The following is an 18,156-nucleotide window of genomic DNA, read 5'->3' as shown; positions in this document are numbered from 1 at the left end:
CAGAGACTCCCCTTGGGATAACAAGCCTGGTATATATCAACTTCTTTGTTAAACTGACCAACTCCTATAAGCTTGCAGCATCCAGTGGGCATAACTGGACACTGCAAGACGGAGGTTCCTAGGGTCATGTCTGGGACTGGAGATATTGGCTAGTGTCATTCGGTTGCACAATCCAAGGAGCAGCCTACCTGCCAGAGGCTGTGCGTGAACAGCCCAGGAGTGGGGGTTCTCACAGCAGAGCAGGGTAAGGCTGGCTCCCAGAGTCGAGGATTGGAGTGACCTCCAGATCATGAGTCCAGGTAACACCAGAGGGGAACGTCACACTATGCAGCTGCAGAACTACAGAAAACCTAGGATTCTAAAAAGCAGATTAGGAGAATGAATTTCTAAACTTTGCCATGTGTTTACCCCATTGTGGGATGAGATGTGGATCTTTCCAACGAAAAGGGCTAATTAGAAATTATCACAAACTAGAGAAATTTATATAATGAAAACGTTCTCATTTCATCAGAATGATGATTATTTAACTCTTCTGACTGAGCAAGAATGACTTCTCTAACCAGCTTTCTATCAAACCAAGTCTGATGATTTTAAGGTACCTGCCCTTAGTGGGTCAGCTCCCCAACTCCTCCAGCCACGGGCAGCACAAGCACTCCCCTCTGGGCCTCAGCTATTCTACAGACTAGCTATTGGCACACTCCACCCCTCAAGCCCTCCAAGTGTCCCCCTGAAATGCCCAGCCCCTGGTCCACTGGAAACCCAGAATTCACAGATTCGCTGCTTCCAACGAAGCAAGTATACCCCAGCTTACCAGTTCCACCTCAGATCACTGCTCAACTTAACGTACAGCACCTACATATGTTTATAGTGAAATAAAGTATAAGTTTATTTAACAAAGCATAGAGATTCAAATAGTAGCAAGTAAAAGTATTGGGAAAAAATGGTAACAAAATAAAATCATAACATGCTTTCTAGACCCTATGCTTAATTAACAAGATACTCTCTCAGAGTATTGGTCACCCAAAATCCTCACAGCACTTTACAACCAGGCTGGCTAGGACCCTCCTTTCATGAGACAAGCAGGCTTGTCAGCTTGTCTTTTCAATGAAGGACTCGGTGTGTCACTTTGCACTCTAACATATAATCAGAAAAATCCTTTGTCTTTTATTCATAAACAGGACCCACCTACCACTGTTTGCTTATTCTGTAGATTTTCTCTCTTGCAGATTTTTTAATCTCTTCTTTTGCCTGTGATTCAGTATGCAAACAAGCATACAGTGGGAGGCAGACAATATACAAATGGCTGAACAGGGAGATTGGTATCTGTCATCACCTGCCTGAAAGGAACATTTCTGAGGTATGTCACCTCCTGGTGATCTACCTTAGCTCTAAGACCTTAAGAACATAATTTTCCATATAGATACATAACTCCTTAAATATTGTCCATTCAGGTAGAGACCTCACATGCCACCTTTGGTGAAATAATATACAGATATCCAATCCAGTGATCCCTGAAAAACATGTGCACCACCACCCCACACTGCCCCCGTGCCCTCTGTCTGTTGGCACTTGGGGTCACAACTATGTACATGTACATTTCTAAGAAAGTATCTGTATAAGGATTCCTTAAATGAGTCATATCAAATTATGTCTGTTTCCCTCCCATTAATTTACTCCCTGTCTTTAACCTCATTGTATTTACCTCAAAATCTTTATTTACATAAACTAACCACTAAAAGAATTTAAATCAAACATAGCATACAGGGTAAAATCCTGGCCTCACTGAAGTCAATGGCAAAACTCCCACTGACTTCAATGGGCCTGGATTTCACCCTGTTGTGTCTGGATTTAATAAGATGTGATGTCAAATAATTAACTCCGTTGAAGGCTTGTTTAAGTATGACAGTCAATCCTTAATACAGCACTATACAGAAAACAGAAAGGAAACAAACATGCCAACTCTCTGTAGCTGGAGAAGCGATGGCAGCTTTACATGCATCCGACGAAGTGGGTATTCACCCACGAAAGCTCATGCTCCAAAATGTCTGTTAGTCTATAAGGTGCCACAGGACTCTTTGCAGCTTTACTTCAGTTCACTTCTGACTAACTCCCTCAAACTCACCTATTAGATACTGTTCAGAACAAAGAAAAATCCTCTCTTGCTTGATCTTACTTTCAATAAAAAAGTCAATGATATTTCTAACTAATTTATCACTACTGGGACCACTTGTGACCACAGTTAGCTCTTAATGCTTAGCCATTAATCCATGCATTAATGTGTTGCTGATACATTGATTATAGAACACACCTGCTATGCCACATGCTCCTTGTCCATTGTCAGTTACTAATTTTATTAGTTAGAGCATTTATGAGCATCCCTTGTCAGTTACATCATTTTTTCCACTACAGTATGCATCTAACACAAAAGTTCTCTCTTTATATACTATGTGAGTTTACAGAAAAGAAACACAGCAAATAACCTATTGGCCAGGAACTTTTTTTCATGGTATCTGGTTCACACAATAACTGATAGGCTAAAACATCTGTTCAACCATCCATTATTTCATTAATTGAAAAAGATATGTGTAACCAAGTCATTATGAAAAGAAATAATCTGCTAGACTAAATCCTGATAAACTAAAAGCATCTTTCGACAGATTATTATTTTAATAATCACAGAAAACATCTGCCCCGTACCAGTTACAATCAGTTCCTTCCTGGACATGTGGACACATTTCCCTAAGGGTCCAGAGTTAAAGGACACACAATCCATTATTTAATAATATGCTAAGGTCCAGCTAAAGCTTACTGATAACACATGAGAGTCAGCTGAAGTTCAGAGTAAAAGCAGAGTGTATAACTCAGAATAGGCCTGCTAGGATGAAGACATTCATTTGTCCAAAACAAAACCTCTTTCACATAAGAAATTAACCATCACTTTTGGCTAACACAGAAAAGATTTTAGGACATTTGGCCAAGAAATCATGAGTTTAATATAGAAATAATAATAAAATATTAATATTTAATAGCAACCCATAGTGTCCAAAATTAATCTCAGCAAGCTGCAGATTTGAACATCTCTATTTGGAGCTGTATCTCCTATATGATTATGCGACCAATGCTCATTCTGTAGAATACTGGGAGATGCTACCTCCAGGAATATATTATCCAAAAGAGTTATAACGCCATCATGGCCCCCTGTAACAGAATTTAACTTCTGAGTTACCACAGTCTCAGCTCTGAGATTTTAAACAATTCTTCTCTTAATACAGAAAATGGGTGCACCTGAATATTTAAGTTAGTTTTGACCAATTTCTCTTTCTTTTCTTTTTTTTCATTCGTTCATTCATCAGGTGGCTATTTGGATAAATATGTTCAGCATTTTCTGCGAATGAGAGTTCACAAGTCAGTGAAGCAGCTTGTGTTTCTAAAGTTGTAATCTGGGTAATTGTTGCTGTTACTAATATTATTAAAATATTTAAATGGTGGCTACATGGTTATTAGGCTGAATATGCCATGTGACTTTTCATCAAAATGAAAACATACATTCAACTGCCGAAAATAAGAGGAAGGCATAGAAGTCAAGGAAGCCATAATCCAGGTCTTCACGCTTTATGAACAACATTAAGGATGACAGTGCTCAAAAACGGGACGAAAGTTACCTTAAAAATACATGTCTATAATGACTGACTCAGCCAAAATGTTTGAAAACAAGATTTTTATGTTTTTAGATAACAACCTCTCACTGTTTCTAAGAGAGGCTAGGAGCCAGATTCTCCAGTTCAGTGCAGCTCCTTTGTCCCACACTGCCATTGGCGGAGTCTGACCATAAAGCTGGCATATCCAGCCCTGGCTTGATCGCTGTAGTGGCACAGAGCTGGCTGTAAAAGGAAAAGATTAGTTCTGCTTAGAGTTCAGCTCTTCACCACTTTGAACACCTGGAGTACTCCAAGAGCAATAAAAGAACAGGAGTCCTTGTGGCACCTTAGCCCTGGTCTACACACAGCTCCTGGTTCGAACTAGGGTACGCGAATTCAGCTACGTGAATAACGTAGCTGAATTCTAACTACCCTAGTTCGAATGACTTACCGTCCAGACGCCGCGGAAGCGAACTCCGCGGCTCCAAGGTCGACTCCGGCAACTCCTCCTGCCGCGGTGGAGTACCGGAGTCGACCGCGGCGCTTCCGGAGTTCGAACTATCGCGTCTAGATCAGATGCAATAGTTCGAACTCCGAGAAGTCGAACTCGCCGCGTCGACCCGGCGGGTAAGTATAGACGTGGCCTTAGAGACTAACAAATTTATTTGAGCATAAGCTTTCATGGGCTACAGCCCACTTCATCAGATGCATAGAATGGAACATATAGTAAGGAGATAGATACACACACACACACACACATATATGAAACAATGCGTGTTACCATACACACTCTAACGAGAGTAATCAGTTAAGGTGAGCTATTACCAGCAGGAGAGAGAAAAACTTTTTGTAGTGGTAATCAGAATGGTCCATTTGCAGCAGTTGACAAGAAGGTGTGAGGAACAGTGTGTGTGGGGGGGAGGGAATAAACATGGGGAAATAGTTTTACTTTGTGTAATGACCCATCCACTCCCACTGGGTCATTATATCTTCCTACTGTATTTTCCACTGCATGCATCTGAAGAAGTGGGCTGTAGCCCACGAAAGCTTATGTTGAAATAAATTTGTTAGTCTCTAAGGTGCCACAAGTACTCCTGTTCTTTTTGCGGATACAGACTAACATGGCTGCTACTCTGAAACCTATTAAAGAGCAATGTGGCTACTAACCGATTATGCTGAAAAACCTGATGCTTCTTTTCTACCTAGTGCAAACAGAGGAGTTTTCATTGTCACTGCCACACAGGATTTTCATGGCAACCTATGTTCTGTGCCATCATATCATATGAATAGATAGTTGGTTCCCTAATAAAATATATTTCGAGTATTTTTTTCATTTGCAGAATTTCAGTGTCCCTGATCCTTAGGTTTTTCTGTTAGCATTAGTTATTGAGAAAGATACTAAATATCCAAGCCCTTACAACCAAACTGCAGTTCAATACAATAGTCCTAGTAAGAATTCGTCTTCTGCTATATTTAGGTTCTGAAGGATTTGATTTTTATCAGTAAATGTCTGTAACTGTTCATTTCACCATACACATGCAAACTGATGAAAAAATATTTGTATAGATAATAGTAATTTACAGAGAGGCAAAATAAGAAAAATGCTACTGAAGAACTCAGATATTTACTTTGTTTGTGTTGATACAAGATTGACAGATTTAACTTTTGAATCTTAATGTCTATTTCATTAAATAATTCCCAGAACTATGAAAATTTAAATAGATAAAAACTGGAAAAAATGCTTTAAAATAAATATTGATATTAGCCATCAAAAGTATAAAACAATAAAAATCCAATTCTACAAAGCCTAACTATATTTATTTACTTTCCTAGTAACTTCAAAGTGATAGAACTGCTGTTAATGCCATGTTGATTCTTATGAAAGTATCTAGCCATATCCTGACTAGGGTTTTAGCGTCACTGGAAAGGGACACTAAACCCATATTTTGTTGCAAATACACAGGGCCTGTTGGGAGAAAAATATGGGACCATCCGAATACCTGGAGAAGTTGAATCATCGGAATTTGAAATGATCCTAGATGCGGCTGTGGAGGCAAAGCTAGAGACAAGGATTTTGGAAGAGTGGTACTGTAGAGATGAAAATGCAGTGCCACCAGCATATTACCTCCGACCAAAATCTGAAATGCTGAAGAACAATCATAATACAGTAAATTATCTTCATGTCCTTAATAAAAAAACCTACATAGATTCATCATAGTGCATGGAATTCACCAGCATCGTTTGAAAATAATCTAGGGGTCATAATGGAATGAACCTCCACAGTCTATGAACTCTTTGCATACTGCAGAGGTGGGCTCTGTGATAGTCCAGTCTGGTGGGTCGTGAAGGAGGAAGTGTGGGACACCACAGAGAGTGAGAGGCCAAGGCTACTGGGTCTAAGAATGGTCCACTGGTCACAACCTTTGCCTTTATAGGTCAATGATAGTGGGCTGCAAGCACTGTTACAGCTCATGAGCCTTCTGCAAGAGGAATGGCTGCATAGGTGCCTCTATCCATCCCTCTCGTTGAAGTGGGGAAGATTCTCTCTCTCTCTCTCAGCTCTTGCATGGGGCTCTCATTAAAAGTCCATGAATAGGACTTACATGGCAAATGAGAATTTCTCCCCCTGGCCCCAAGTCAGCAAAACACTTAAGCACATGCTTAAAGCTAAGCAAGTGATTAAACACACACCCAAGGACTACCCTGAGTTGGAGTTCATATTAAAAGAAGATTCTTGGTAAAATATTTTTGAACAGTCCCATTTATTCTCATCTCCTATATGTGCACATAACTTTGTCTGACCATAACTATGCATGGTACAGGGCCCAATTCTACCCTCATAGCAAGAGCCGTTTTATATCCAAGGTCAGAATTTGGCCCTCCAAGAGGAGAATAAACCCTTTAAGTAGAGCTATATCCCAAAGCAATATCAAAATGTCACTTTATTTTAGTGCATACTGATTGTAATTATACTACAAAAGGAAATTAAACCACTATATAGCATGCATTTACCATGTTACAAAATGCAATAACCTCCTCTGTTGCATAAAAAATGTTTGAGCAGTAAGGACTTAAAAGTTCAAGAAAGTGTAGTGCAGCAGAGTCTGAAATATTTAGCACTGGGGGGAAAAACAACGTACATAATGTCCTCCAACAACGCCCAAAATAGCTCTTTAAATATATCTTGAAGGTTTTTTTCTATTTTTGTTATTAACATTTTATAGATTTCCCCAAGCTACTGTCCCACAAGGGTAAGCAGAAAAGGTTCATATATCATCACTAGCGCAGTCTTATACCCAGTAAACAAAACAGAAGTAACAGACAGAATATAAAATGATCTGCAACTCTGCAGGAAGGGCTTTGTGAGCGATTGTGATTCCCTAAAGCAGCACAATGAGGCGCTGCCCCTTTACTCTGGATTAGATTGTAAATTGACAATCTAGCACTAAATCAGAAATAATAATAAATTACTTTGTACTTAAACAGGGCTAGCCTGTAATCTTAGAATCAGATGTGAGTAAAGGGGCCATGCTTAGCTGTGATGCCCCAGAAACAGAGCAGGGACAAAACTGTGACTCAGAGAGCCACAATTTGGTCCCTGCCTCCTCCACAGGGGGAAGTAAGATGTGCCAGCTCTTTCCTGGTACAATTTACTCCCCCCTCTGCACCAGCTCAGCTGTGCTAGCTGGCATGCAGGGCTCAGAAGGAAAGCCCAGGCTCCACCCACTTCCTGCCTAACTGCCGCTGGGCTCCTCTCTGGCCAGGTGACAGTCTGGCCCACAGGAACTTTCCTCAGATGTCTCAATGCACTTTACAAAGATGAATGAATTTAGCCTAACACCACCCCTTTGAGGCAAGTCAGATTATGATCACCGTTCTGCAAAGGAAGAACTGAAATACCATCAAATAAAATCTAATATTTTCAAAAGTGACACCTAATTTGGGGTGCTTAATTTGAAATTCCTTGTGCCTAATTTTCAGTTCTCAGGATGAAAGTTAATCTAAAAATATTATTATTATTCTCTAATAATAGTACTCCAGGTCTGATCACAAACCCCACTGTCTCTTCATATTTTACCAGTTATTCTCATTTACCCCTGAATAATGTTGTTTACAGTTTAGATTTGTCCACTATGTCAGGAAGTCTTATGTTTTATAGTCAGAACAGAACAACTTATAATGTAAAATTATGATTTGTCCAATATAAAAGGTTAAGAGTGACTATATGGGAGTTTTTTTTAATGCATGCATTATTTTATTTACTGTATTCTCCTTTCTTGTATATATCATTACCTTAAATATTAATCCTTTGCTTTCTGAAGTTGTAGAAACTGATGTTACAGCTAGTGTTTAACTATGAATATTTTTTAAAGATGGAATCATCTTCAAATTCTATGAATGAGAACAAATGGAAGGACATATCAGAAGAGATTAAGAAGATTTTTAAGACTGCTGTGAAGTTGCTGCATGAGAAAGGAAAAATGAAACACAGCCAAGCAAAGAGATATCTTTCCTCTGGTAAAGTTCAAAATACATACAGAATCTATTCTATATTTATGCACCCATTCATAATCTAGCCTAGCAATATTTCCACAATTACCAAAGTATATTTTTGATTGTCATTTCTCGCACATAGTTTAAAAGAGGAGAAAAGTAAATTTATAAATGCTTAAGCCTGAGCCCTGTATTATAGCTAGTACTAAATAAAACTGCACCTGATAAATTTTGCATACAGTATTTTTTGTTTGCTTGTTCATCTAGAGGGAACAAAGATTTTTTTTCCCCTCTGTTTGTTTTGAAGGAAGTTAACAGTTTTCCTATATTCTTTTTTTCTCCCTCCAGCTGTTGAAGATGAGCTTGATTTTGCCTTGGGAAAACAAACACCAGCTTTCCTGAAGAAGTGTGTCTGTTACATTCGGAAAATTGCCAACATTGAACGTTTTGTTAAAATTCCAGAGATGGGAAAATACATGGATGTAATTCATATAGGTGGAAAGGTTCTGCGGGATCCAGAAGCTCATGAGAAACTGATCAAACTCCGGGATGAATTTATTCCGACTATTGTTGCAGCATCTAATTTGAGAGTGTACACTTCTGTTACTCATTGTGACATGAAACTTGGTTATTCACAAGAAGTGGAGAACCACTACATTGAAGGACTTGGTAAACAGTTCTACGAAGACATGATTGATATAATTCAAGCAACAGTACAACAGAATTTTGACACCGAGACAGACTTGCTTTATGATGAAGTCCTTCAACACTCTTCATTGTGTAAAACGTACTCCTCTTTCTATGAGTACAGGTGTGAGGCGCTAAACATAGTTCATAAATACATTCTGCATAGCAAAGCAGGACATATTAACCCTCTTATCATATATGGAGGACCCTGCACTGGAAAAACCCTTTTATTAGCTGAAGTGGCAAAGAAGGTAAAAAAATAAAAACCAATATATTTTATAATATGCTAATCTTAATAGCAGAAGTAAATGTAGACCAAATTAATTCCCATTTTCCTTATTGTGGTATCAATAGAGCTAAGATAAATCTTTGCTACAGACAATAAATCCAGTCTTCTGCACGTTACTGGATATTTATTCAGGAAAGAGGCAGTGTATATCCTATTAGCCACATCTCAATATGATATTTCCAGCCAAAACATAATTGTTAGTAGAGCTTTTTAAGGAAATGCAAATATTTCATCCAATTCCTCAACCACTGGTAAGAATTAATTTATTTGAGAAATAAACAACTTTACAAATACATCATCGTAACATCATTAGTCCCTCCCTTCTTGTTTCCTGATGTCATAAGGATGTGACACCATTTAATGATCATATGGTATCCGTTTTACAAGTAAACCACGTTTCCAAGACATGCTAATTTGTTTCATATCCTCTTGAAGAATTGCTCCAGAAGTTCCATGATTTGTGTTTATTTCAAAATTTCAGAAGTCATTTGGTTCACCTATGCCTTTCCAATCATTAACTAGATTATCATGGTGAAGTGTGAGGAGCACATTTCATACTTCTGTGAACTTGTCTCCATTGAAAAAATCACAGCTCCACTGCTGTATTACTAAGTGCTCTGGCAGTATTGCTTGAGTTAAAGATGAAATATAATCTAATATGTCATTCACGACATATAATATTAACACATTCTATAACCCCGCTATTAAGAACATTTCCACTCAGAGGAACACTTCAAAATAAACTTACGTTTTGAAACAAATTAATACTGTTTATAAAACCATAAGTAAAACATTTATGTGCTCTGTTATTGTGCTTCATTTGGCTCTGTTAATTTAGACATTAACTAAATTATGCTTCTACATTATAGGCTTATACTTGGCTGCAGGAAGAGATGGGACCAGAATCTGACCCTGTGGTAGTTATAAGATTTTTGGGATCCACAGAAATGAGTACAGATCTTAAGAATCTGCTTCAAAGTATTTGTGAACAATTAGCAATTAATTACCGTTGCCTAGTACAGAGTTACCCTAAAAAGATTCATGATCTTCGGGACTTGTTTATAAATCTTTTGAATGAGTCTTCATTTCACAGACCACTGGTTATAATATTTGATGCCCTAGAGCAGCTTTCAGATAACGATGATGCTAGGAAACTGTGGTGGCTCCCCGTTCACCTTCCCCGTTCAGTGCGGATAATCATGTCAACACTGCCGAACAAACATGGTATCCTGCAAAAACTGAGGTGCCTTATTCATGAAGAGGACAACTACATTGAGTTGATTTCAAGAGACAGAAAGATGTGCAGCCAAGTACTGAAACATCAGCTGCTGCGTGTTAAAAGAAAAGTAACATCAGGGCAACAAATTTATGTCAATGAAGCTTTTTCAAAGTGCACACTGCCTATGTTTGTAAACTTAACCTTCAGAGAGGTTAGGAACTGGAGATCTCACAAAGATGTTGATGAGTCCTCCCTGTGTGTCACTGTTCATGAAAGCATAGAGCAGTTATTTTCCTCATTAGAAAACAAGTGTGGGCTGAAGCTGTTGTCGAGAGCACTGGGCTACATCACAATGTCCAAATCTGGCCTGAGTGAAATGGAATTGGAAGATATTTTAGCTCTTGACAACAGTGTTATGTATGAGCTCAATGAGAGTATCAGGCAATGTAACCCATTGAGGGTACCGTATATATACATTGCAAGGCTTAAGGAGGGCCTAAAGGGATACTTGATAGAGCGGCAAGTGAAAAATGTAACACTTCTAGTGTGGGCAAATAGGCACCTGCAGCTTATTGCCCAGAAACTGTATCTCCACAGTGAGGAAGATGTGCATGAAATGCATACGATCATGGCAGAGTACTTCCTTGGCGTTTGGTCGGGTGGAAGAAGGAAATCTTTTTATAGTGAAGATCAATATTTGAATGGGTGCCTTGACAATAACAGTAGAAGCATGAATGATGAGGAGAAGCACTGTATGGATCTCACCGCTTTTGACAGGCAAGCACCTGATCAACCATGGGTCTTCCAGTGTAATCCATTAGAGCCTGACATCTTTTTTGTCAATCACAGAAAAATGACAGAACTTTTGCATCACTTGACAAGATGTGGAAGATCAGACGATCTGCTGTATGGTGTTATTATGAACTTCAGCTGGCTGTACACAATGATTAAAATAGGACAGTTTGACAAAGCACTTTCTGACATAGAATTGGCTTATAACTATTCACAAGAAAAGGAGCTGAAATTTCTGGCAAGTACCCTTCGCAGTATAAAGTTCAAAATAACAAAATATCCTGGTTCACTCTCTGCTGAATTGCAACAGAGGCTCCTTCCAGTTGTCAGCTCATTGCCTAAATTGAGACACCTTCTTTTAGAATGTGACAGAGATGGACCCAAATACTGCTCTATCGTTCCCTTGCACTCCTCCATGGATGTGACTTACAGCCCCGAGCGACTACCCTTGTCATCCAGTTGCATACATGTCACTGAGATCCTGCCTACTTTTAAACCAAATACAGTCATTGCTGCTCTGGAAAATGGCTCCATCAGTACTTGGGATGCAGAAACTCGCCAGCTATTAAGGCAAATTACAACAGCTCAATCTGTTATCTTAGGGATCAAACTTACGAGTGATGAAAAATATCTTGTAGTGGCTACAACAAAGAACACACTTTTGATTTACGATAACCAAAATTCCTGTCTTTTGTCTGAAGTAGAAATTAAGGGATCAAAACATTGTGGAATTGGGGGAGGCTCAAATTTTATTAATGGATTTACACTGTCCATTAATCATGCACTTGCTTGGCTGGAAGCCAGCAAAGATGTTACTGTAATAGATCTACTTTATGGGTGGCCTCTTTATCACTTCCACTGCTGGTATGAAGTGACTTGTGTACAGTGTTCTCCAGATGGAGTCTATGCATTCTGCGGACAGTACCTTAACACCACCACTATATTTCATTTAGGAAGTGGAGAGAAACTGTCCACCGTGACCTCTGAATTTTCAGGTGGATTTGTGAAATTTCTTCTTGTTCTGGACACTGCTCAAGAAATGGTGATGGTGGACAATGAGGGTGGCCTTTCAGTTTGGAACACTGAGGAAATCACAAATCCCCAACTGACAGATGACTTCGATTGCAGGAAAGAAGACAGCGAAGTTGTCAGCATTGAACTTTCTGAAGACCAAAGTGCAATTTTAATTTGTAAGGCACTCAGTATAGAACTTCTCGACACTGGCATGTGGAAAGTGGCTGAAAAGTTCAGAGCAAAACACAATGAGCGCTTTATATCTGCTGTGTTATCCAAAAACAGCGACTGTATAATTGCTTCTATGGAAAATACCTCAGCCATTTTTGTTTGGAGGAGAGATACAGGACAGTGTATGGCAAGCTTACAGGAAATCTCAGGAACCATAGTCAGACTAATTAAATCCAATCACCATAACATGCTGCTATCCTTATCCACCAGTGGTGTCCTTTCTATCTGGGATATAGATATCATAACTGCTATGTCCAACATTGACAAATCTGGCAAACCCATCCAAAGACTGGTGTTGCCAACCAGAGGTGAATTAATTTATACACTGGATGGATCAGAATCTGTACATAAGTGGAACTTCAGCACTGGATTCATTGAAGCTGTATTCAAGCATGAAGGTATTGTTGAAAACTGTGTGCTGACCTCTTCTGGAGAAATAATGATTACATCAGATGACAAATGTAGCCAATATGTATGGCACACCATTACCGGCGAAAATATCTTCCGCATTAATGGACAAAGGATATCTCAGCTGATGATTACACACAACGATCAATTTGTCGTCTCGCTCTGTGAACAAAATGCCTCCAGAGTTTGGCGGCTGGCCACGGGACACAGAGTTTGCAATATTTTAGTTGCCTTACAGAATGCATTTATAACCACTGCTAATACATTTGTAGTTGGAATGACAAAGAATAAAGTGTTGGCAGTAAGTCTCTGGACAGGAAGTATAACCAAGAAATTTTGCTGCGATGATGGTGCAACCATTGTTAATATTAAACTGATCCCAGACTGCCCAGATATTGTAGTGTTTATAACATCCACTGAAACAGTGAACATCTGGAGTCTTACAGAGGAAGTAATCTGCAGGCGTGTACAACTGCCTAATAACTTCTTAAAAGATTTGGAAGACTTTGAAATATCCCCCAATGGGAAGCTAGGAATTCTATCCCGTGGTGATGAGAACATCAATGTGCTTGATTTACACAGCGGCAAACTTCGTGTGGTTCATGCCCCTGGCATTATCTGGCGACAGAGGTTGTCCCGTGACGGCCGTTATCTTGTGTACATCTGTTTTCGTAATGAAGAGGACGATGACAATGGTGCCATCTCAAGTTTAATTGTAATGAGACTGGCTGACGGTAAAAACATTGGTGCTTGTTCCCTTTACAAAACTCCAACCTTTCTTTCTCTCTCTCAGAGGCATTTGAATATTATTGTTGGCTTTGATGATGGAAGTATAGGTACTTACACTGTAGTGGATCGAGTAGATGCAGCACTGAAAATTAAAATTGCTACTTCAAATAGCCGTCAAATTTTCAGTAATGCAACACAAGTGATTAGGCCAAAGTGTCACAATTATAGCTTCAAGGTGAATGCAGACTGCATTTGGAGAGAGTCTACTGAGGTGTTTGCAAGAGATAGCCCCATCACAGTAACAGATCCTGAGACAAGTGAAACAACAACACCCAAAAAACACAACTACTGTTATGACAAAGTGTGCGCAGCCATAGATTGCAGAGGACACAGTTTTGCTGCTGATAACTGATTATAAACATGGACTAGTTTTTCTGAATACATAATACATGTGCATAGGCTAGTCTTCTGATTCAAAAGTAAGTACCAGTGCATTTATTGAAAGACAAAGAACAGCAGAGGGCAGGAATGCTGTTTTTCTCAACAAATATTCTTACATTTATGTGAACAAAAATAAGCAAAAAAAAATCAACCAAATGTGAAACAGACATTTATCCAATGGGCTGCAGGGTTTTTAAAATTTTAGAATACAAGGTTTAGTCCAAGGTTAGATCCAGGACCTTGACTGACAATTTCTAGCAATACTGTTACAATTGTTATACCATTACAGGAATTAGAAAATCTTATTTGGGGGTTGACCGAGTTTTAGCTAGAGACAAAACTCCATTTATTGTTGGAGAGGAGGCAAGACACTCTTTTATAATCCAGATAGCCTCATTGTGGACAAAGCTAGGTCAACTGTTACCCTGAGTTTATACCCACTTGCAAAAATGTGTTTTTCTGCTTGATGGTGCAATGACAAGATGTCACCTGCCAACCTGGAACACTTGATGCATTCCATCATTTAAAGAAATAGCTACTTTTTAAAAAAAAATTGGGATTAACATTTGGGTTGAAAGGGGTAGAAGCCAATCAACATCAAACATCTACGTGTGAGGTAATAAATCAGTCTTCATCTAAATGAAAGTACTGAAAGTTACAAACATTGCATGCAAGGATTTTTCTATAGTCTGATAAAAGAAGATAAAAACTAGTTATTACCTAGGTCATAAAAGAAGTTTAATACTGAAATTGTATTGTTTTTCTGTCTCTTTCACAGTGCATATTAGTACTGGATAAAACAAATACTTTTTCAAAGAGAAAGGGCATTAACAGATAAACAGTCAAACACCTGTTCACTTCTCTCTTTATGTTAAAAGGTTACTTATTCTCTCTGTTGTATAAGTTTGGAATATCTCTTAAATCTCTACAGTGATCTTAATAGAAAGCTTTCAGACATGCCATGTATTATTCCTGATAACGTTTGCCTTATTACTACCATTCCTGTTCTTTCCTGTGTTCAACACAGATCAGATGACCAAATACTCTGGGACTAACAGAATATGCCTGTATATGTGCTGAAATATTCCATAAAATCTAAAGGCTGTCCAAAGGTTCTTTACTGTTCCAATTTGTAATGGATTTCTTACTTTTACATACTGTATGTATGCTCCTTTATGTTTCACTTCCTGCTTTAAGACTGTTCTGAGCCTTTTATACAGTTTTATCAGTTTCAAGGCAGAAATTGTGAAATATTGTCAACTAATTTTTTAAAAACAGTTTCACCTAACTAAAAGAAGTGGCTATCTGTATCTAAAGGGTGAAAAGGTCCCCCCCACCGCATCCTTTACTTATCTTAAACATGGCATGTCCTTGGCAAACTTTTCAAAGAATTTAAACAAACCACATTTTTTGTTTTTGGGAAGTTGGAACTCCATGCCACTAAATTTCCAAGAAACAAATGCCAACCTAAGGTTTAACATAGTGTGTGAATGTTCTATGTAAAAGCCAATATAGTATATCAAGTGACTTGAATGACTTTTCCTAACTTGTTTGCAACTAATAGATCATATTGAATGTTTTTATGTAAACTTTGTATTGTTGGGAAGAATTACCCAATCAGAGATTTATATTTTCATAAATGTTAAATTTAGTTAAATTTTGTTACAGAGTTGTTAAATTAGAAATCTATTGCAGTCTTCAAACAATATACAGTCTTGTGTAATCATTGTTTGTATGAATAAACTAAGTAATAGACTACTATGTGTGTGGTTTTAATTCGTAAAGACATTTCTGAATGGGGAATAAATTTTCAGGGCCAGATCCTCAGCTGGTATAAATCAACAAAGCTCCAATAGAAGCTAAGCATTATTTTGAGGCCACAAGATATAAGTGATGCACAGGTTTTACACTGGCCCTCTGCATAGGGATGAATTTCATTCTGACAAATGGCAAGGACCTGAGAAGTGCTGAGTGCTTGCAGCTCCCATTGATTTCACAGAGCCCAGAACAGTACTCCTTGCACAAAAGCATTTTCCATTGACTTTTATGGGAGATTCTCCTGCATAAGCAGGGGCGGCTCTAGCATTTGCGCTGCCCCAAGCACGGCGGCACGCCGCGGGGAGCGCTCTGGCGGTCCCGAGGCTCCAGTGGACCTCCTGCAGACATGCCTGCGGAGGGTCCGCTGGTCCTGCGGCTCCGGTGGTCCTCCCGCAGGCACGCCTGCGGATGCTCCACCGGAGCCGCGGGGCCAGCGGACCCTCCGCAGGCATGCCTGCGGGAGGTCCACCGGAGCCGCCTGCCGCCCTCCTGCGGGACGCCGCCCCAAGCGTGCGCTTGGCGCGCTGGGATCTGGAGCCGGCCCTATGCATAAGGAGCACTGAATGGGCCCATACTCAAACTAAATATCTAAATTCTACTGTACAAAATGAAACAAAACAGTTGATTTGCCTATGAACCCGTAAAATACCAAACACTGGCTGAGCGTGCTAAGCTACTTTTGTCCTAGAATTGGTGAATACCTAGAAGCATTCTCTCAATATCTGTGAACTGCTAATTAGAAAAATACAGTGACACTAGAAAACTGAACAAACAACAGAACTTAACCCAACCTGGAGAACATGGACGTTTGAAAAACAACAAACAGTTATCAAGATTTTAAACTGAACCAGTTCTGCTCGGTTCAGGAGCCAACGTTGAGTCTTGCCTCACAGAAGCTTGGTAGAATGGCTGAGGCCTACAGCTTCCAGATTTGCTGCTGATTCTTCAGGAGAGAATGCAACAATTTACTCTCTCATTGGTAGCATAATTTACATCTCCAGAAGAAACTATCTGCTTCTCCCATACTGAATGGCTTGATAAGTCTGCTCAGAAGGAGTCTCTCATCTAAATTTTAAAGGGGAAGTGTGAAGGTGGAGTCTTCTTTGGCAGACAAAGCTAAGCCTGAGGTCAGCCACAGAGGGTATGTCTACACCGCAATGTAAGCTCAGAGTTAGTAGAACTTGAGTTAGTAGACCCTGGGTTTGTTAACCTAGAGCTTGAGGGTTTACACTCATTTGTAATCCTAGGTTAGGAATTTTTGAACCCTGGGACACAACCTTGGGATGCAGCATATATATTGCATTATGTGGGCGTTATTCCAAACACCCATATCCCAGACTTCCTAGCACCCTCCCAAAATGTGGCCAGTCTAGCTCTTTGTTGGTGTAGTGTGGAAAAACCTGACTGTCCACCAAACTTAACTTTCCAGAAGACAAAGAAAGTCAGCCCGTGGCATTGTGGGTTACTTTTAGTGGACTTCCAGAGCACAAGTCCATGGGGCTGCGTCTAACCTGCAAAGCAATAAGGCTTGAACCCTAGGTCCCAGTGTGACTCAAGCTTGGCGCACCATGGGGTCCTGGGACCTTGTGCTCCAAGCCCTGAGTTAGCACGCTGTGTGTGTAGATGGAAGGGAATTAGGTTTGAGCCTGAGTTGAATCCTGGGCTTACGCTGTAGTGTAGAGACATATCCAAAGAGAACATTTAATACCAGTTCTCTGTGGAAGACTACAGTAACAAAGGCAACATGAAATCAAAAGGTTATATAACTGAATCTCCAACGAGAAGAAATACCTTCCTACTCATCAACACTTGCAGGTAACTTTTCCTGACCTCACATTTGTGACACTTCTCAGGGCACCCATGGCGGTGAGTCATCTTGTTACCACTGCCTCCGGCGCAGCTGAGTCATGGTTGGGTGTCAGCTCCCTAACACAACCAGCCTGTCAGCCACTCCAGCAGTCTCCTCCAGGCTACACCAGCTCTGCCCAGGCCCGCCAACAGCAATTCCAGGCCCCAGGGCAGAACAATCATTGGCCCCCCTAGAAAGGGAAGACTGAGGTTTACAACACTATTTTTTATCCTACTGTTAACATGTTAGAACCCACTATGCATAAGTTGTGGCATTGCTTGATCTAGTTATTTTTTTTTCCAGTTACAGCACAAGTGTTAAACAAATTGTGAGCCTAAATATAAGATTTGTTATTTTGAATTATATATTTAAATTAAATAAATACATTATAGAATTAATTAACATATAGACCATTTAAAGAAGCACAAAGTAAGAACACACCTAAAGTATCAAGCAGAATAATTAAACTCCTACTCGTGATTCATGTGTAATCTAAAGACAAGGAAAAAACTGATATACAAGATGTAACTGAATATGACCAACAAAG

At 39.5% G+C, this 18,156-nt stretch overlaps 1 protein-coding gene and 1 long non-coding RNA gene across 3 annotated transcripts in view; one reads left to right on the top strand and one right to left on the bottom strand.

Annotated features, from left to right (window-relative positions):
* The window catches only part of NWD2 (NACHT and WD repeat domain containing 2), a 136,342-nt gene extending 120,749 nt beyond the window's left edge, over positions 1–15,593 (top strand). Inside the window, exons 4-7 of the mRNA XM_045019497.1 lie at positions 5,602–5,805; positions 8,012–8,156; positions 8,481–9,070; positions 9,978–15,593. Of these exons, the coding sequence (XP_044875432.1) occupies positions 5,602–5,805; positions 8,012–8,156; positions 8,481–9,070; positions 9,978–13,913 (4,875 nt within the window). The 3' untranslated portion in view covers positions 13,914–15,593. The remainder of the gene's footprint in view (positions 1–5,601; positions 5,806–8,011; positions 8,157–8,480; positions 9,071–9,977) is intronic.
* LOC123371704 overlaps positions 1–18,156 on the bottom strand; it is a 117,309-nt gene that overhangs the window by 11,207 nt on the left and 87,946 nt on the right. The gene's annotated exons all lie outside the window — the stretch shown is intronic.

This window comes from Mauremys mutica, chromosome 5 (genome assembly GCF_020497125.1).
Source record: "Mauremys mutica isolate MM-2020 ecotype Southern chromosome 5, ASM2049712v1, whole genome shotgun sequence".
Taxonomy (NCBI): Eukaryota; Metazoa; Chordata; order Testudines; family Geoemydidae; genus Mauremys; species Mauremys mutica.
This window is presented reverse-complemented; position numbering and strand designations above follow the sequence as displayed.